Raw genomic sequence first — 22,256 nt, 5'->3', positions numbered from 1 at the left:
CAGCTGTGCACTAGCATTTCACATTCAGACAACTCTAATGTGGATGCAACATTAGATAATTATTGGTTAATAATGCCAATAGTAGACCTATATACACTACCGGTCAAAAGTTTTAGAACACCTACTCATTCAAGGGTTTTTCTTTATTTGTATTATTTTCTACATTGTAGAAAAGTAGTGAAGACATCAAAACTATGAAATAACACATATGGAATCATGTAGTAACCAAAAAAGGGGTAAAGATATCAAAATATATTTTATATTTGAAATTCTTCAAATAGCCACCCTTTGCCTTGATGACAGCTTTGCACACTCTTGGTATTCTCTCAACCAGCTTCATGAGGTAGTCACCTGGGATGCATTTCAATTAACAGGTGTGCCTTGTTAAAGGTTAATTTGTGGAATTTCTTTCCTTCTGAATGCATTTGAGCCAATCAGTTGTGTTGTGACAAGGTAGGGTTGGTATACAGAAGATAGCCCTATTTGGTAAAAGGCCAAGTCCATATTATTGCAAGAACAGCTCAAATAAGCAAAGAGAAACAACAGTCCATCATTACTTTAAGACATGAAGGTCAGTCAATATGGAAAATGTCAAGAACTTTTAAAGTTTCTTCAAGTGCAGTCGCAAAAACCATCAAGAGCCATGATGAAATTGGCTCTCATGAGGACCGCCACAGGAAAGGAAGACCCAGAGTTACCTCTGCTGCAGAGGATAAGTTCATTACAGTTACCAGCCTCAGAAATAGAAAGCCTCAGAAATAAGCCCAAATAAATGCTTCAAGAGTTCAAGTAACAGACACATCTCAACATCAACTGTTCAGAGGAGACTGTGTGAATCAGGCCTGCATGGTCAAATTGCTGCAAAGAAACCACTACTAAAGGACACCAATAAGAAGAAGGGACTTGCTTGGGCCAAGAAACACGAGCAATGGACATTAGACCAGTGGAAATTTGTCCTTTGGTCTGATGAGTCCAAATTGGAGATTTTTGGTCCCAACCGCCATGTCTTTGTGAGGCGCGGTGTGGGTGAACGGATGATCTCTGCATGTGAATTTCCCACCGTAAAGCATGGAGGAGGAAGTGTTATGGTGTGGGGGTGCTTTGCTGGTGACACTGTCTGTGATTTATTTAGAATTCAAGGCACACTTAACCAGCATAGCTACCATGGCATTCTGCAGCGATACGCCATCCCATCTGGTTTGCGCTTAGTGGGACTATCTTTTGTTTTTCAACTGGACAATGAACCAACACACCACCAGGCTGTGCAAAGGCTATTTTACCAAGAAGGAGAGTAATGGAGGGCGGCATCAGATGACCATGCCTTCACAATCCGCCGACCTCAACCAAATTGAGATGGTTTGGGATGAGACGGACCGCAGAATGAAGAAAAAGCAGCCAACAAGTCCTCAGCATTATGTGGGAACTCCTTCAAGACTGTTGGAAAAGCATTCCAGATGAAGCTGGTTGAGAGAATGTCAAGAGTGTACAAAGCTGTCATCAAGGCAAAGGGTGGCTATTTGAATTATCTCAGATCTAAAATATATTTTGATTTGTTTAATTAACACTTATTTGGTTACTACATGGTTCCATATGTGTTATTTCATCGTTTTAATGTCTTCACTATTATTCTACAATGTAGAAAACAGTAAAAATAAAGAAAAACCCTTGAATGAGTAGGTGTTCTAAAACTTTTGACCAGTAGTGTATATTGAACAAAAATATAAACGCAACATGTAAAGTTCCATGTTCCATTATTCTACAATGTAGAAAACAGTAAAAATAAAGAAAAACCCTTGAATGAGTAGGTGTTCTAAAACTTTTGACCAGTAGTGTATATTGAACAAAAATATAAACGCAACATGTAAAGTTCCATGTTCCATTAACTGAAATAAAAGACACCAGAAATGTTCCATACACACAAAAAGCTTATTTCGCTCAAATTTTGTGCACAAATTTGTTTACATCCCTGTTAGTGAGCATTTTGCCTTTGCCAAGATAATCCATCCACCTGACAGGTGTGACATATCAAGAAGCTGATTAAACAGCATTATCATTACACAGTTGCACCTTGTGCTGGGGACAATAAAAGGCCACTCTAAAATGTGCAGTTTTGTCACACAGCACAATGCCACAGATGTCTCAAGTTTTGAGGGAGCGTGCAATCGACATGCTGATTGCAGGAATGTTCACCATTGATTGCAGGAATGTCCACCAGAGCTGTTGCCAGAGAATAGTATGTTCATTTCTCTACCATAAGCCACCTCCAATGTAGTTTAAGAGAATTTGGCATTACATACAACCGCAGACCACTTGTAACCACAACCAGCCCAGGACCTCCACATCCGGCTTCTTCACCTGCGGGATCATCTGAGACCAGCCACCCGGACAGCTGATGAAACTGCGCCCCTACCCAGTCATGTGAAATCCATAGATTATGGCCTAATGAATTTATTTCAATTGGCTGATTTCCTTATATGAACTGTAACTCAGTAAAATCATTGAAATTGTTGAATGTTGCGTTTATATTTCTGTTCGGTATATATTCAGCATTTCTATATCTGTAAGAGTAACTGTTTTATATTAGGAAAACAAAGCCAACGTCCCCAGCCATTTCAAGGGGTGGGGCAAATCTTTACGCGTAAAGAAAGCTATTATATTTGGTTAACTTATGTTGCGATCTATTCAAAGAGAGACCTTATTCTCATCAATATGTAAACTGATTTGACACATCCGACAATTGGTCGTTGGGTTTACAATTAGCCTTTGGTATTAAACCCGAGAATGAGCGCAAAATAATCTGTAGGATATTCGCAGCGCAAATTGAATCCGTGCATTGACTTTCTCTGTGCCTATGGATAAAGAGAGGAAGAACACTAACGTTCAGATCGACCCCGACGCATGGCCTATAATTCATTCATTATACCGGTATTCTATTATCTATTCCCAATCTTATCTGGAGGATAGAAAACAGTTCAAAACAATGTTAAATCTACAAAATAGCCTACAGTTGATTTCTATATGGTCCACTTTCAAGGACACCGCAGTTTATAGCCGAGCAACCTAGCTGCCAAAGCCGATCCAGGAATGATAGCGCCATATACTATACACTACCATTGGCATAACATTCAGATGGAGTAAATAGAATACAGTATCGCTTTACCTTTTTACTAAGTCTGCTGGTATAGCCGTTGTATGGGTTGAATCCTGTCCTTGGCGGCACAGAGAGCAGCATTTTTACAGCACTATGTCCGGAGCGGAGAGCACAGCCAAGCAGGCAGTCATCAGCTGACGTCAGCCAAGGAAATTCACATTGGAAACTGACTGGGGTTGTGATTTGAGTGGCGCTTTCCCAGCTCTCAGCCATTGGTGTAGCGGCAGCCTATGTATATGTGCGTTGAAGAGCGCGCTTTTCTGTGTTCCTTTTTCCATGTATGGCTATTTAGTAAACCTGGATACCACCAGACAGATAACATGTAGGCTTTAGACATAATGACTTTTTAATGTTCCTATTAAGTGTAAATGTCTGTACACACATTTCACTCTCATTGGTATTGTATAAAGGCTTTTATAGTCCTCAAAAAGATTATACATTATAAATACATATCATTAATCATATCTAACATTTGGACTAAAAGTCAAATAGGCCTATAGGTTACTAATATTGACCATGGCCCAATTGATATTTTACCAAAGGTGCATGGCATGACACCATCACCATCACTATAAAGTATGGCAGTGGGTCATGAATGATCTCTAAACCTTATGTCATGTTCAGGACACTGATGTCTTTGGATGGCTCTTATAATTATGTAATGACAGTGTTTTTATAATCATCTGCAAGTCGCTTGGCAACACAGTCAGTCCCTCAACCCTCTCTCTGCCTTGGCTCCTTGTGTATCTACCCTGATTAGCCCTCAAGGGTGCACAACATGTGTATGCAAGTGTTCACTCTCATCTACATAGTAGTATGAATGTGCATAGAACAGAATAAAATAAAATAGAATAACTTGATTGTTTCCAGAGAGAACTTCGCTTGCGGCATTCGGATTAGATAATAAACACATAACAGCACAATGAATTCATTCACATGACAGATTCAACTACAAATGTTCTTTCAGATACTGAAATACACCGCCACAAATGACAGTTAAAAACTCCTTTAAAGGCCAGTTTAGGCCAGTTTGGACTAGGCAGAACACAGAAATAGGCTCCCATTTATCTCATTGACATATTAGGAAAACTGGGATTTCACCCAGATTTCATCATAGTGTCTAGTCAGACAGAGTCGAAGCAGAGCGGAATGTATAGTAATTGTGTTCTGTCTGTTATGAGCCAGGACAGTGTGACAAAAGTGACTTATACCAAATCAAGGAAATGTTATTACCGGATGGGTGCAGGAGCATTGCAGTTTGATCTGAGTTATAGTTTGGACTTGAATTAACACAGAAACATTGAGCATATTTTAGAGGATACTGTTTATTTTCATGGGGGGACATGTAGGCAATATCAATTGTATGCAGGCTATAATGTATGTACCTGCATTGTTATTAACACAGACAATATAACAATGTTCTATATCTATGGTTGTTACATTGTAACTACCGGCAACTATGTAAATACACAGGTTTTTGACACCTGTTGTGAGCTAAAGAGGGGCCAGAACTGTCGGTTTGGACACTTGTTGTAAAGTGGGACAAAAGTGGACCAGCAGTGTCGATGTTCAGTCCTGGCCAGACAGGGTGTGTTTCCTTCTGCCCAAGAACAATTTGTAGAGTGACTCAGTCAGTTTGTGTCAGAGCCAGCACACAGCCCACACTGGGTATGGTTCCAAAAGGCACCCTATTCTCTATATAGTGCACTACTTTTGACCAGAGCCTACAGGGCCTACAGAGCTCTGGGTACCATTTGGGACGCAGCCTGTGACTTCAGCAGAAGTGTCCTCATCACCAGTAACGGGAAAGTATTCAAGAAAGGGGCCTAGCTACAGTGACTGAGGTCAGGATGGAGGGTAAAGGTTAGGACACAAATTCCAGACGCAGACTTATTCCTAAAAAAAAATTCAGTCTTTGGGCAAAACTCTGTTGTGTTGTGCAATGATGTACTTTTTACATTCACCCCTCGATATACAATTTTGTCTTTGCCCCAAACACATTCCATTCAGCCTTGTACCAAAGTAATGCCATTACATGTACCAACAGGTTTTGTGTATTTTACAGGTAATCTATGAATTCTGTGAAAGTGAACAGAGTGCGATGTCGAGGAGGGCTTGAGAGAGGTAGGGAATGGAGGTGGAGGGATACCAGTGTAGGGAATGGAGGTGGAGGGATACCAGTGTAGGGAATGGAGGTGGAGGGATACCAGTGTAGTGAAAGGAGGTGGAGGGATACCAGTGTAGTGAAAGGAGGTGGAGGGATACCAGTGTAGGGAAAGGAGGTGGAGGGATACCAGTGTAGTGAAAGGAGGTGGAGGGATACCAGTGTAGTGAAAGGAGGTGGAGGGATACCAGTGTAGTGAAAGGAGGTGGAGGGATACCAGTGTAGTGAAAGGAGGTGGAGGGATACCAGTGTAGTGAAAGGAGGTGGAGGGATACCAGTGTAGTGAAAGGAGGTGGAGGGATACCAGTGTAGTGAAAGGAGGTGGAGGGATACCAGTGTAGTGAAAGGAGGTGGAGGGATACCAGTGTAGTGAAAGGAGGTGGAGGAATACCAGTGTAGTGAAAGGACGTGGAGGGATACCAGTGTAGTGAAAGGAGGCGGAGGGATACCAGTGTAGTGAAAAGGAGGTAGAGGGATACCAGTATAGCAGGAGAGGAGGTGGAGAGATACCGATGTCTTTGTATTGAAATGGAGGTGGAGGGATACCAGTGTATTGAAATGGAGGTGGAGGGATACCAGTGTAGGGGAAGAGGAGCTGGAGGGATACCAGTGTAGGGGGAGAGGAGGTGGAGGGATACCAGTGTATTGAAATGGAGGTGGAGGGATACCAGTGTATTGAAATGGAGGTGGAGGGATACCAGTGTAGGGGGAGAGGAGGTGGAGGGATGCCAGTGTAGGGGGAGAGGAGGTGGAGGGATACTTGTGTAGGGGGAGAGGAGGTGATGTATTACAAAGGGGATGTATTACAGACAGAAATACTCCTCAAATTCATCAGCTGTCCGGGTGGCTGGTCTCAGATGATCCCACAGGGAAAGAAGCCAGATGTGGAGGTCCTGGGCTGGCGTGGTTACACATGGTCTGCGGTTGTGAGGGTACTGTCAAACTCTCTAAAACAATGTTGGAGGCGGCTTAGGGTAGAGAAATTTACATTAAATTCTCTGGCAACAGCTCTGGTGGAGTTTCCTGCAGTCAGCATGCCAATTGCACGCTCCCTCAAAACTTGAGACATCTGTAGCATTTACTGTCCCCAGCACAAGGTGCACTTGTATAATGATCATGCTGTTTGATCAGCTACTTGATATGCCACACCTGATATGCCACACCTGTCAGGTGGATGGATTATCTTGGCAAAGGAGAAATGTTCAATAACAGGGATGTAAACAAATGTATGCACAAAATTGGAGAGAAATAAGCTTTTTGTGCATATGGAACATTTCTGGGATCTTTTATTTCAGCTCATGAATCATGGGACCAACACTTTACATGTTGCGTTTCTATTTTTATTCAATGTATCTAAGTTATCTCCTGAGCTGCTTCCACTAGGCTGCCTTCCAGGTAGCTATAGCTAGTGAAGGGAGTCTCTCTGTGTGTGTGTGTGTGTGTGTGTGTGTGTGTGTGTCTTGCAGGTATCTAGCCTGGTAAAGGGAGTCTGCTGTTATCACTGAGGTAATTATTTAGCAGGCTGACAACACGCATCTCTCCTTCTCCTCTCCCTCTACACTGGCATCCTTCCACCTCCTCTCCCTCTACACTGGCATCCTTCCACCTCCTCTCCCTCTACACTGACATCCTTCCACCTCCTCTCCCTCTACACTGACATCCTTCCACCTCCTCTCCCTCTACACTGACATCCTTCCACCTCCTCTCCCTCTACACTGACATCTCTCCACCTCCTCTCCCTCTACACTGGCATCCTTCCACCTCCTCTCCCTCTACACTGGCATCTCTCCACCTCCTCTCCCTCTACACTGGCATCCTTCCACCTCCTCTCCCTCTACACTGGCATCCTTCCACCTCCTCTCCCTCTAAACTGACATCCTTCCACCTCCTCTCCCTCTACACTGACATCCTTCCACCTCCTCTCCCTCTACACTGGCATCCTTCCACCTCCTCTCCCTCTACACTGGCATCCTTCCACCTCCTCTCCCTCTACACTGGCATCCTTCCACCTCCTCTCCCTCTACACTGGCATCCTTCCACCTCCTCTCCCTCTACACTGGCATCCTTCCACCTCCTCTCCCTCTACACTGGCATCCTTCCACCTCCTCTCCCTCTACACTGGCATCCTTCCACCTCCTCTCCCTCTACACTGGCATCTCTCCACCTCCTCTCCCCCTCTACTGGCATGCCTCCACCTCCTCCACCTCCAAATAAATGTTTCACAGAGTTCAAGTAACAGACACATCTCAACATCAGCTGTTCAGAGAAGACTGCGTGAATCAGGCCTTCATGGTCAAATTGCTGCATAGAACCCCTACTAAAGGTCATCAATAAGAAGAAGGGACTTGCTTGGGCCAAGAAACACGAGCAATGGACATTACATCGGAGGAAATTTGTCCTTTTGTCTGATGAGTCCAAATTTGAGATATTTGGTTCCAACCACCGTGTCTTTGTGAGACGCAGAGAAGGTGAACGGATGATCTTCGCATTTGCGGTTCCCACCGTGAAGCGTTGAGGAGGTGGTGTGATGGTTTGGGGGTGCTTTGCTGGTGACACTGTCTGTGATTTATTTAGAATTCAAGGCACACTTAACCAGCATGGCTACCAATGAGTAGGTATGTCCAAACTTCTGACTGGTATTGTACATTAATTGCACTATAACCGTGACAAACGGTGCCTACAAACGGTGCCCACAAAGGCCTACATAAAGCTGTCCCATGGAGTGAATCCTTACCACCACTACACTTGGCTATCAGTGGAGCCTTGTCTGGCAGCGAAACAGTTCAGGCTCATTTACTGCCTTTAAAATAAACATAGCTGATATAGCTGACTTGCTTAAACAAATTTGGTTTCGACTGACAATTGAGATGTACAAACTATGGCATAAGGGAACGATGAGCGGATAAGAGGCAATCTGTAATTTTGATTAAGGCATTAATGAGCGAGCTAAGACAGACGTAGTCAATATAACTATGTGTTCAGCGCTTTTGAAATGTACAGTACAGCAACAGAATTCAGATCATGGGGCGTTCTTACAGTATTCTCCATCTACACCGAGTCAGAACCATAGGATAAATAAAGGGGCAGACCATGAAAGCAGACCATGATGATGACATTTCTCTAAAACAGGCTATAGGCTACATGTGCACCACCAAGTCAGAACAGTAGGCTAAGTTATGAGAGGGGTAAGGGACCAAACTATTAGGGTGAGGCACATGGGCTGCTAACAGCGTACTACACAACATTCACTTAATATTACTTTCTTAGCTACAGTATACATATCTCCGTGGCATATTACAGTGAAGGAAAAAAGTATTTGATCCCCTGCTGATTTTGTACGTTTGCCCACTGACAAAGAAATGATCAGTCTATAATTTTAATGGTAGGTTTATTTGAACAGTGAGAGACAGAATAACAACAACAAAATCCAGAAAAACGCATGTCAAAAATGTTATAAATTGATTTGCATTTTAATGAGGGAAGAAAGTATTTGACCACATCTCAATCAGAAAGATTTCTGGCTCGCAGGTGTCTTTTGTACAGGTAACGAGCTGAGATTAGGATCACACTCTTAAAGGGAGTGCTCCTAATCTCAATTTGTTACCTGAATAAAAGACACCTGTCCACAGAAGCAATCAATCAATCAGATTCCAAACTCTCCACCATGGCCAAGACCAAAGAGCTCTCCAAGGATGTCAGGGACAAGATTGTAGACCTACACAAGGCTGGAATGGGCTACAAGACCATCGCCAAGCAGCTTGGTGAGAAGGTGACAACAGTTGGTGCGATTATTCGCAAATGGAAGAAACACAAAAGAACTGTCAATCTCCCTCGGCCTGGGGCTCCATGCAAGATCTCACCTCGTGGAATTGCAATGATCATGGGAACGGTGATGAATCAGCCCAGAACTACACGGGAGGATCTTGTCAATGATCTCAAGGCACCTGGGACCATAGTCACCAAGAAAACAATTGGTAACACACTACGCCGTGAACATGCCCGTCTGAAGTTTGCCAATGAACATCTGAATGATTCAGAGGACAACTGGTTGAAAGTGTTGTGGTCAGATGAGACCAAAATGGAGCTCTTTGACATCAACTCAACTCGCCGTGTTTGGAGGAGGAGGAATGCTGCCTATGACCCCAAGAACACCATCCCCATCGTTAAACATGGAGGTGGAAACATTATGCTTTGGGGGTGTTTTTCTGCTAAGGGGACAGGACAACTTCACCGCATCAAAGGGACGATGGACGGGGCCATGTACCGTCAAAACTTGGGTGAGACCCTCCTTCCCTCAGCCAGGGCATTGAAAATGGGTCATGGATGGGTATTCCAGCATGACAATGACCCAAAACACACGGCCAAGGCAACAAAGGAGTGGCTCAAGAAGAAGCACATTAAGGTCCTGGAGTGGCCTAGCCAGTCTCCAGACCTTAATCCCATAGAAAATCTGTGGAGGGAGCTGAAGGTTCGAGTTGCCAAACGTCAGCCTCGAAACCTTAATGACTTGGAGAAGATCTGCAAAGAGAAGTGGGACAAAATCCCTCCTGAGATGTGTGCAAGCCTGGTGGCCAACTACAAGAAACATCCGACCTCTGTGATTGCCAACAAGGGTTTTGCCACCAAGTACTAAGTCATGTTTTGCAGAGGGGTCAAATACTTATTTCCCTCATTAAAATGCAAATCAATTTATAACATTTTTGACATGCGTTTTTCTGGATTTTTGTTGTTGTTATTCTGTCTCTCACTGTTCAAATAAACTGATAATTTCTTTGTCAGTGGGCAAATGTACAAAATCAGCAGGGGATCAAATACTTTTTTCCCTCACTGTACATAATTTATGCAGCAGCATACAATACATTTTTGGACTCACCTTGTTGTTCTGTACTCACTTGAGTAGGAAGGTGGCGCACGGTCCTTCTTGTGGGTAAATTTTGTCATGAAACTTTATCATCAAAATCTGTCATTCTCTGGATTTATGGTGCTTTCAAGACAACCGGGAACTTGAGGAAAAAACAAGGTTGAATCATGACGTCTGTGATCTTCAGGTCGGAGCTCAAGACAGAGGGCCGAGTTCCCAACTTGGAATTCCGAGTTGGATGACTGTTCAAAACGTATTTTTTCCAGTCAGAGCTAGTTTTTTTCAGAGTTCCCAGTTGTCTTGAACTCACTGAAGTCTGAGATTTCCCAGTTCCGAGTTTCCAGTTGTTTTGAAAGCTGGATTGACAGCATAGTCAATGTATTCAACATTTTCTGGCCCATCATGTTGCACTTATAAGAATATTTTGAAGATAAATATACAAGGCAGAGACAGAGGACTAAAAGTCAATGCAGTACTAACCATCAATGGAAAGGGTGTTTTTTATTCTGTAATAGGGGATTAATGCGGAGACGTGGGAGGAATTTGTCTATATATTGAGTCTGAAATAGGATACTTGTTATTTGGCATTTGGCACAGTTTTATTGCAAGGAATTCTAATTGGTCAACCACAGGCTAGGGCTGGGTTATAAACTACATCCTGTTCCTTTGTTCTATGGGGAGAATCACTAAGAGAGAATCACTGAGGACAGGGGAGCATGAACATCTGCCATCTACCTCTCAGCATAACATCTATGATTTATCCTATTTCAATTAACCTATTTTCCTTCTCCTGATTTGCTTTGGGGTCTGTGTAATAAAAGAATAACATCAACTGCTAACATTTGGTGTCGTGACCCGGGTGAATTGGTCTGAACAACAAGAAAAACTAAACTGTGTGTTGATCCAGAAGAAAGAGTGAAGGCTGAGCACAACCCACTTTGGGAGAGTAAACTCTTAATCTCCTGATTGATGGCAGAAGTGCTGGGTGAGTGTAAATCAATATAATTTTAAAATGTCCAAATCAGGTTAAAATAAGTGTGTGGAATGAGTGATACGTATCTGTGATGTATAGGGGTTTGAGTCCTCTATATAAGGGTTGAGTCCTTTTGTTAAATCCAGTGATGTATAAGGTTAGAGTCCACTGTTTTACTTGTTCTCTATTATAGGGGTTCAAGTCCTCTATTAAAAGGTTTGAGTCCTTTCTCTACTAAAAGATTAGAGTCCTTTCCTTTTGTGAACCTTCTTGTTGCATAGAAGTGAGTTGCTAGTTGAGTAGCAATTTTTATACGTTTGGATAATGTAAGTCTTCAACAAGATTTTTTGATGTGAACATAAGTTGGCTAACCAGGCCCTACAGAAACAATTTGTGTTCTAGAAGAGGTTTGAGTCCTCAAAAAGGGTTATATATATATATATATATATATATATATTGTGGCAAAGAAGGGGTCGAGTGATAAATGGCAGATATGTGAGGGCAGAACTAATAAACGGGCTCTGCCCGATCACTAAAATGGCCACCCCGATCAGAACTACAGATCACAAAATGGCCGACTGCCAAAACTACAATTCCCAGAAGCAAGGGGAACCCTCAGAAGGTGGAGCCGACCCACAGATAAAAGGTCAAGAAAAACCAGGAAGAGGGAGAGAGAGCGGGAAGGATCTATGAAACATAGAGAGAGAGACATTCTACATTGGCTGGATTTACCGTGTACGAGCTGGACTGTTTTGGACTTACCTGTTGGCGTTTAGACCCGGACCTACCGAGAACCAGATTTGTGTACCGAACCCTGCTATCCTTGACCTTACCTGCGGCCTGGGTGGACCAGGACAGAGAAACAAACATACAGGTACTGTCATGTTCGAAAGAACTTTAATTCTGGGCTGACTTTGGTGACAGTTTCTCACTTAATTTGTGACAAACGCTCCTAGCTTTGAAGAGGTTTGCCACACGTGGTGGAGAATGTGGGCACTGGATTAACCATACCGCTGGTTAGGTAGAAAAAAAAAAAAAAAAAAGTTTAGTTAGCACTCCAAAGGGGAGTCAGGTTTTTTTTTTTTTTTTTTTTTGTGGCTTTGTTTGGTTAGGACAGTTTTTTCAGGAAAATGAGTATGGAGGGAGCCATACAGGCCCTGTTACAAGCGGTGGCCGCCCAACAAGAGGCAACTAGAGCTCAACAAATAGCTCATCAGGATGCAATGCGAATGTATCAGGACACGTTACAGGTCCAGCACCACACCAACCAGCTGCTCAGAGAAGAGCAAGAGAGAAACACCCGGGAGTTAAGAGAAGGCCTAAAGGGGCTAGCGGACCAAATTGGGACTCAGTTACCAGCTGCAAATACCCAAAGGTGGGCCAATCATTTTCTTCAAAAAATGACAGCGCAGGATGATGTGGAAGCATATCTTACCACCTTCGAAAGGACGGCAGAGAGGGAGAAGTGGCCGAAAGAAGAATGGGCAGGGCTTCTGGCACCATACCTGGCAGGGGATGCTCAAAAAGCATATTTTGACCTGGAGTTGAAGGATGCACAGGATTACGATAAACTCAAGGGAGAGATTCTGACTAGACTGGGAGTGACCGATACCGTGAGGGCACACCGCTTCCACCAGTGGTCCTACAGACCGGGACAAACCCCCCGAACACAGATGTTCGACTTGATTCACCTGGCACGGAAATGGTTGCGACCGGAGACCCGTTCGTCCGCCGAGGTCGTCGAGACCATCGTACTCAACCAGTTTCAGCGAGGTCTACCCCAAGAAGTGCGACGATGGGTTGGCCAGAACGAGGTACTTTCCGCCGACCATCTCGTGGGCCTGGTTGAACGGTATTGTACGGCAGGAACAGCTGAGCAGGCGCAGGAGGAAAGATTCCCATTCCCCAGGCCTGGGCGAACCAGCGGACAGGTTAAGACTGTGCCAACAGGGGGAGGGGGAGGAGAGCAGCGTGGGGCCATGAGGAAAGAATCAGAATCGGGCCGAGACACTAAGGGAAAAACCGGAAACCGGGACTGGGGGTCGAGGAGGTCTCCCCCCCGGAACCCTATTATCTGTTACAATTGTAATCGACCGGGACATATTGCAGCCTACTGCCCTATTAAAGAAGAGCCAATGCAATGTAACCTCGGTGAAAAAGAAGATGAGATATGGTATGCATGTCCCGTGGTAACCACTGTACTTGAAAGATCAAGAAACAAACATATGTGCAGGGTGAAGGTTGAAGGGAAGGAGGTTGAAGCACTACTGGATTCCGGCAGTATGCTAACCCTGGTCGTTGCAAACCTAGTGCCGACGCATAAACTGGATACAAGTCAGGATATCAGTGTTACGTGCATTCATGGGGATACCCGTCTGTACCCCACAGCATTAGTGAGCATACAAACAGAGGACGGTCTGCTGGATTATGAGGTCGGCGTGGTCCCAAAGATGCCATATGATGTAATATTGGGTAGAGACTTTCCTAACTTTGCGAAGTTAGGTCAGAAGAACGGCATATTTGAGAAACCAACAACCCTGACCAATTAGGAAGAAGCATGGGGCCTTCAACCAAGGCCAAGAAAAGAGGTCTCCCAGGGGCCAAGCCCACAGGTACTAGTAGGGGAGGATGAGGATGAAGTGGCAAACCTCGTTGATAATGAACAGCCCAGTACTAGTGGGGCTGGGGTCGATCTGAATCCAGAAGACGACTATCTAGAACCAGCAGACCTGGCAGGGTCCATGACTAATTTCGGGACGGCCCAACACCAGGATCCAACCCTGCAGCAAGCCAGAGCAGACGTGCAGGTCATAGATGGTACTCCCATAAATGATAGGATGATGCCTAATAGTTTTCCCCACTTCATCATGAAAAATGGTTTGGTGTACAGAGTCTCAAAAATAGGGGTTGATGTGGTGGAACAGTTGTTGGTCCCCACCCGGTACAGAAAGACAGTACTGGATCTAGCTCATGGGCACATTCTGGGTGGACACCTTGGTATCGATAAAACCCGAGACCGGATTGTAAGGAGGTTTTACTGGCCAGGAATTCAGGCTGAAGTGGCTCGGCATTGTGGAGAGTGCCCGGAGTGCCAGGTAACAGCTCCCCGACCAGCGTTTAGAAGCCCGTTAGTGCCACTCCCCATAATCGAAACGCCATTTGAGAGGATAGCGATGGACATAGTGGGCCCACTACCCAAATCTGCCAGAAGGCACCAATACATTCTGGTTATTCTAGATTATGCCACTCGCTACCCAGAAGCCATTCCCCTTCGGACAATGGCTTCCAAAAATATCGCCAAGGAACTAGTGCTATTGTTCACCAGGGTTGGGGTCCCAAAGGAGATCCTTACTGACCAGGGGACCCCCTTTATGTCCCGCCTTATGGCAGACCTTTGTAAATTGTGGCAGGTGAAACAGTTGAGGACATCAGTTTACCATCCACAGACGGACGGGCTGGTTGAGAGATTCAACCGGACCCTGAAGTCAATGCTCAGGAAGGTAATCGACAAGGATGGGAAAAACTGGGATTGCATGTTGCCATATCTGATGTTTGCCATTAGAGAGGTTCCTCAAGCCTCGCTGGGGTTTTCTCCCTTCGAGCTGGTATATGGGAGGCACCCCCGGGGAATCTTAGACATTGCCCGGGAAACCTGGGAACACCAATCCACCCCGTATACTAGTGTCATAGAGCACGTCACGGCAATGCAAAACAGGATAGCCACAGTCATGCCCATTGTCAGAGAGCACATGAGACAAGCACAAGAGCACCAGCGGCACACTTATAACCGGCAGGCTACCCTGAGGGAATTTCAACCGGGAGATAAGGTGTTAGTGCTGATCCCCACGGTAGAGTGCAAACTACTAGCCACATGGAAAGGACCATATGAAGTACTGGAGAGAATAGGAGAAGTTAATTATCGGATCCGACAGCCAGGTCGACGGCCCCAGGAACAGATCTATCACATAAACCTGTTAAAAGCATGGAGAGAGAGAGAAACACTAATGGTCACGTACCCCACACACACTCAGGAGACAGCTGAAGTAAATATTTCACCTACTTTGTCCCCAGCACAAGTACAGGAAGTAAAGACCCTGATCCAGAAAAACAGAGATGTGTTTTCAGAAGTACCCGGCCGAACTGAGGTTACAGCTCATGATATCGTTTCCCTACCAGGGAGAAAAGTGAGCATGAGGCCATATCGGGTACCCGAGGCTCGACAGGCAGCGATTAGAGCAGAGACTGAGAAAATGTTGACAGCTGGAGTGATCGAAGAGTCACATAGTGAGTGGTCTAGCCCAATTGTGATGGTCTCCAAGCCCGATGGGTCTTTGCGGTTCTGTAACGACTTTCGGAAGGTAAATGAAATCTCCAAGTTTGATGCCTACCCCATGCCCAGAGTAGACGAACTACTGGAGAAAATTGGTAAAGCTCGGTACATTACGACCCTGGACCTGACAAAAGGGTACTGGCAAATTCCTCTGACCCCCAGGGCCAAAGAAAAGACAGCATTTGCAACCCCTGACGGTTTGTTTCAATACACCGTCATGCCATTCGGCCTACACGGGGCCCCAGCCACTTTTCAACGGCTCATGGACAAGGTCCTAAAACCGCACCAAGCATACGCCGCAGCTTATTTAGATGACGTGGGGATCTACAGCCCAGATTGGGAATCCCACTTACCCCGGGTACAGGCGGTGTTAGACGCCCTTAGAAAGGCAGGGCTCACGGCGAACCCTGCCAAGTGTTATGTGGGGTTAGAGGAAACGGAGTATCTGGGATACACCGTGGGAAGAGGATTAATCAAACCCCAACGTAAGAAGGTGGAGGCAATTAGAGAATGGCCGAAACCAGTAAATAAGAAGCAGGTTCGAGCCTTCCTAGGGCTGACCGGGTACTACCGGAAGTTCATCCCAAGTTATGCCACAGTGGCCGCCCCACTCACCGACATGACTAGAGCCAGAGGGCCAAACATGGTCAAGTGGGATGAAAGGGCCACCAAAGCATTTAGGACATTACAGGAGGCCCTCTGCTGTAATCCAGTGCTGGTGGTACCAGACTTTGAGAGAGAGTTTGTGGTTCAGACGGATGCTTCAGAGGTCGGCTTGGGAGCAGTGCTGTCCCAAGAGGTAGAAGGGGTGGAACACCCCATCCTGTTTTTAAGCAGGAAGCTGGAACCACGGGAAACCAACTACTCAGTTGTTGAGAAAGAGGCGCTGGCAGTAAAGTGGGCTCTGGAAAGCCTGAAATACTACCTGCTGGGGCGCCACTTCACCCTCATCAGTGACCATGCACCACTCACCTGGATGCATAGGGCTAAAGAGAAGAACGCTCGGGTGATGCGGTGGTTTTTGAGTCTCCAACCGTTTCACTTTGACTTGAAACACAGAGCAGGAAAGGAAATGGGAAATGTGGATGGGTTATCCCGCATGCACGCATATTTTGCTGCGGTAGCCCGACCTAGGGGGTCGGATCTAGGGGGGGAGATGTGTGGCAAAGAAGGGGGTCGAGTGATAAATGGCAGATATGTGAGGGCAGAACTAATAAACGGGCTCTGCCCGATCACTAAAATGGCCACCCCGATCAGAACTACAGATCACAAAATGGCCGACTGCCAAAACTACAATTCCCAGAAGCAAGGGGAACCCTCAGAAGGTGGAGCCGACCCACAGATAAAAGGTCAAGAAAAACCAGGAAGAGGGAGAGAGAGCGGGAAGGATCTATGAAACATAGAGAGAGAGACATTCTACATTGGCTGGATTTACCGTGTACGAGCTGGACTGTTTTGGACTTACCTGTTGGCGTTTAGACCCGGACCTACCGAGAACCAGATTTGTGTACCGAACCCTGCTATCCTTGACCTTACCTGCGGCCTGGGTGGACCAGGACAGAGAAACAAACATACAGGTACTGTCATGTTCGAAAGAACTTTAATTCTGGGCTGACTTTGGTGACAGTTTCTCACTTAATTTGTGACAAACGCTCCTAGCTTTGAAGAGGTTTGCCACAATATATATATATATGTATATATATATATATATATATATTTACAGTTGAAGTCGGAAGTTCACATACACTTAGGTTGGAGTCATTAAAACTCGTTTTTAAACCACTCCACACATTTCTTGTTAACAAACTATAGTTTTGACAAGTCGGTTAGGATATCTACTTTGTGTATGACACAAGTAATTTTTCCAACAATTGTTTACAGACAGATCATTTCACTTATAATTCACTGTATCACAATTCCAGTGGGTCAGAAGTTTACATACACTAAGTTAACTGTGCCTTTAAACAGCTTGGAAAATTCCAGAAAATGATGTCATGGCTTTAGTATCTTCTAATAGGCTAATTGACATCATTTGAGTCAATTGGAGGTGTACCTGTGGATGTATTTCAAGTCCTACCTTCAAACTCAGTGCCTCTTTGCTTGACATCATGGGAAAATCAAAAGAAATCAGCCAAGACCTCAGAAAAAATTGTAAACCTCCACAAGTCTGGTTCATTCTTGGGAGCAATTTCCAAACGCCTGCAGGTACCACGTTCATCTGTACAAACAATAGTACGCAAGTATAAACATCATGGGACCACGCAGCCACCATACCGCTCAGGAATGAAACGCGTTCTGTCTCCTAGAGATGAACGTACTTTGGTGCGAAAAGTGCAAATCAATCCCAGAACAACAGCAAAGGACCCTGTGAAGATGCTGGAGGAAACAGGTACAAAGTATCTATATCCACAGTAAAACAAGTCCTATATCGACATAACTTGAAAGGCCGCTCAGCAAGGAAGAAGCCACTGCTCCAAAACTGCCATAAAAAAAGCCAGACTACGGTTTGCAACTGCACATGGGGACAAAGATCGCACTTTTTGTAGAAATGTCCTCTGGTCTGATGAAACAAAAATAGAACTGTTTGGCCATAATGACCATCGTTATGTTCGGAGGAAAAAGGGGGACGCTTGCAAGCCGAAGAACACCATCCCAACCATGAAGCATGGGGGTGGCAGCATCATGTTGTGGGGTGCTTTGCCGCAGGAGGTACTGGTGCACTTCACAAAATAGATTGCATCATGAGGGAGGAAATGTATGCGGCTATATTGAAGCAACATCTCAAGACATCAGTCAGGAAGTTAAAGCTTGATGGCAAATGGGTCTTCCAAATGGACAACGACCCCAAGCATACTTCCAAAGTTGTGGCAAAATGGCTTAAGGACAACAAAGTCAAGGTATTGGAGTGGCCATCACAAAGCCCTGACCTCAATCCTATAGACAATTTGTGGGCAGAACTGAAAAAGCGTGTGCGAGCAAGGAGGCCTACAACCTGATTCAGTTACACCAGCTCTGTCAGGATGAATGGGCCAAAATTCACCCAACGTATTGTGGGAAGCTTGTGGAAGGCTACCCAAAATGTTTGACCCAAGTTAAACAATTTAAAGGCAATGCTACCAAATACTAATTTAGTGTATGAAAATTTCAGTGGAATGTGATGAAAGAAATGAAAGCTGAAATAAATCATTCTCTCTACTATTATTCTGACATTTCACATTCTTAAAATAAAGTGGTGATCCTAACTGACCTAAGACAGGGAGTCTTTGCTAGGATTAAATGTCAGGACTTCATACAACTTTTGAAGTTAATTTAACGCCATTTTAAATTCATTGTCTAGTGATATGAAGACCCATTTCAATGTATGGGAGTATAGGCAAGAGATAATAAAGAAACATATTCTGTCATTGTTAACAAAGATGGAATATGGAATTTATCTGATATATTTAAAGCTTGGTGAAAAGTACAGAGAATGTCTAATTCCTTGACAAAGACACAATGGTCTTTAACTGTATTAGCCGAAGTAAGAAAACGGGATGAGAAATGATTTCTGGAGAACCATGATAGGACATTGCAGAGAGATAAAGAAAGCTTGCAAACTCTTGGTGGACAGATCAAATCTTTGAAAGAAGAAATTCAACAATTACAGTCAAGGGCCGTAAAAACAGACTTGGCTCCAACATGTGGAGGACCCTTTGTTCCTTCAATCCACCCTCAGGCTGAGTTGCGCGAGGATGATCGGGTTTCAAGCATCTGGTCAGCACTGCCTGGCTTTGAGTCAACAGATTCTGACAGCGGTGACGAACGATGTGTTAGGCCAACCAGAACACAGGCTGTAAAAGGTGGTAAAGACAACCCCCCGGTGACAGTAATCACACATAAATCAGCATCTCCAAAGCAGTTGGATGAATGGTCGAAAACTTTAAAACATCCCCTAGAAGTGGGTATGAAAACGTGGGATCATTTAAAGCGTTATAAGAAACTCTACAATCTACATCCTTATGATGGGTTACGGTTACTAGCCTTTGTTTTGAACAACTGTGAACATGGTGTAGTTGAAGAAAAGGTTTATAGAGCTGTGGGTGGGGAAGAGCAAGATGTGGCTGATGGATGGAGAGCCATACATGTTTTCCTTAAGGGTCTGACCAATGCAACGACCAATTGGGGAGAGAAAATCCAAACAAACCGTTTGTTGAATTTGAAGAAAGGTTTAGAGCAGAGGTGGTTAGACACAGTAGGTTACCTGACACGGAAGATGAAGATACACTCAATTCCTCCAAAAAGGGGGTAATCACTCATCAGCTGATGCAATCCATACATGATGATTTGCGAAAAACTTTTGTTTCCACAACTAATGACTGGGAGAGACAAAACTATGGCGACATCATCGACAGGTTGTCACTACTGGACAGAGACATCAATCAACATAATAAACCGGCTGTTATCAGAGTTGTGCAGGTTCCAAGTGAAACCAACAACATTATTCGTTCAGCAGAAGAGAAACCTGGTGTTTGTCATTATTGCGGGATTTCTGGTCACTGGCAACGAGAAAGTCGGAAAAGAAAACGTGTTCTTATGAGGAATGGCCAGGAGAAGCAAGGTCCGTCTAAGGGAAAATAGAATCAAGACAACAGCCCCAATGACACAATGTTGATGCAGAAATGTAAGAAGCTCTCTGCGGCTCAGCATCCAGTTTGCTGGATTCTGTGGAGGGAAACTAGTAGACCCCCTCTTACGTCCCATCTCAGCTGGTGTACATATGAAATCGTATGGAATGTATGTGAACATGATGGTTAACAACTTTGCAGTAGATTTTTTTGTAGATACGGGTGCTGAAGTCACTATATTGCCCATATCTTTTGCAAAACATATATGTCCTCAGTACACGGCAAGAAGATGAGAGCATCAGGAGTGGTGGTGGGGGGGGGGGGATATGAAACAAACCAAACCATTATCAATTTCTATTGGTCCAATGAAGAATGGTGCAGGGGTGTGGACAGGCTCATTTGAACAACCTATTTTAGGCTTTGATGTTATTTGGACTACAAAGAAAAATGAGTGTGGAACTTTGGATATGGAACCAGTGCAAAGAAAGCTATGGCTGCTACTAAAGTAGTGGAGGCTCCTAACATCATCATACAACGTTGCACACCATGTAATCCAGCTACTCTGATGCTTCCTACAGATACCACATTACTTGAACACGACTGTTGTGAGTTGGTTTTGGATCAGCTCTCTGATGGGTTTATTAAGAGTCATCCATTGGAAAACCCTGAGTTTATCTTATACGCAGACAGTTCAAGCATTTTGGAGAGGTGTGTGAGGGTGGCAGGCTGGGCAGTTACTACAATGGACAATGTGATAGTGACAGGCACATTATCTGCAGGAACATCAGCACAGGTTTGCGGAATTAGTGGCTTTGACAGAAGCATGTAAACAAGCTGTATTAATCGACCTGGCCAAGGCTTTTGACTCTGTCAATCACCACATTCTTATTGGCAGACTCAACAGTCTTGGTTTCTCAAATGATTGCCTCGCCTGGTTCACCAACTACTTCTCTGATAGAGTTCATTGTGTCAAATCGGAGGGCCTGTTGTCCGGACCTCTTGCAGTCTCTATGGGGGTGCCACAGGGTTCAATTCTTGGGCCAACTCTCTTCTCTGTGTATACATCAATGATGTTGCTCTTGCTGCTGGTGATTCTCTGATCCACCTCTACTCAGACGACACCGTTCTGTATACTTCTGGCCCTTCTTTGGACACTGTGTTAACTAACCTCCAGACGAGCTTCAATGCCATACAACTCTCCTTTCGTGGCCTCCAACTGCTCTTAAACGCAAATAAAACTAAATGCATGCTATTCAACCGATCATTGCCCGCACCTGCCCGCCCATCCAGCATCACTACTCTGGACAGCTCTGACTTAGAATACGTGGATAACTACAAATACCTGGGTGTCTGGCTAGACTGTAAACTCTCCTTCCAGACTCATATTAAGCATCTCCAATCCAAAATTAAATCTAGAATCGGCTTCCTATTCCGCAACAAAGCATCCTTCACTCATGTTGCCAAACATACCCTCGTAAAACTGACCATCCTACCGATCCTCAACTTCGGCGATGTCATCTATAAAATAGCCTCCAACACTCTACTCAACAAACTGGATGCAGTCTATCACAGTGCCATCCGTTTTGTCACCAAAGCCCCATACACTACCCACCATTGCGACCTATACGCTCTCGTTGGCTGGCCCTCACTTCATCCTCATCGCCAAACCCACTGGCTACAGGTTATCTACAAGTCTCTGCTAAGTAAAGCCCCACCTTATCTCTGCTCGCTGGTCACCATAGCAGCACCCACTCGTAGCACGCGCTCCAGCAGGTATATCTCACTGGTCACCCCCAAAGCCAACTCCTCCTTTGGTCGCCTTTCCTTCCAGTTCTCTGCTGCCAATGACTGGAACGAACTGCAAAAATCTCTGAAGCTGGAGATTCCCATCTCCCTCACTAGCTTTCAGCACCAGCTGTCAGAGCAGCTCACAGATCACTGCACCTGTTCATAGCCCATCTGTATACAGCCCATCTATCTACCTCATCCCCATACTGTATTTATTTATTTATTTATTCTTCTCCTTTTGCACCCCAGTATCCCTACTTGCACATCCATCTTTTGCACATCTACCATTCCAGTGTTTAATTGCCATATTGTAATTACTTTGCCACCGTGGCCTATTTATTGCCTTAATTCCCTTATTTTACCTAATTTGCACTCACTGTATGTA

General features: G+C 44.7%; 1 protein-coding gene across 2 annotated transcripts in view; it reads right to left on the bottom strand.

Moving 5' to 3' along the window:
- LOC115165517 (RNA-binding motif, single-stranded-interacting protein 2) overlaps positions 1 to 3,282 on the bottom strand; it is a 56,565-nt gene extending 53,283 nt beyond the window's left edge. For both annotated transcript variants that reach the window (XM_029718695.1, XM_029718696.1), the window contains exon 1: positions 3,161 to 3,282. In XM_029718695.1, the coding sequence (XP_029574555.1) occupies positions 3,161 to 3,232 (72 nt within the window). In that variant the 5' untranslated portion in view covers positions 3,233 to 3,282. The remainder of the gene's footprint in view (positions 1 to 3,160) is intronic.
- Between the last annotated feature and the right edge of the window lie 18,974 nt (positions 3,283 to 22,256).

The sequence above is a fragment of the Salmo trutta genome, chromosome 28 (assembly GCF_901001165.1).
Source record: "Salmo trutta chromosome 28, fSalTru1.1, whole genome shotgun sequence".
Classification (NCBI taxonomy): domain Eukaryota; kingdom Metazoa; phylum Chordata; class Actinopteri; order Salmoniformes; family Salmonidae; genus Salmo; species Salmo trutta.
Note: the sequence above shows the minus strand (reverse complement) of the source record. Positions and strands in the feature narration are given on the sequence as shown.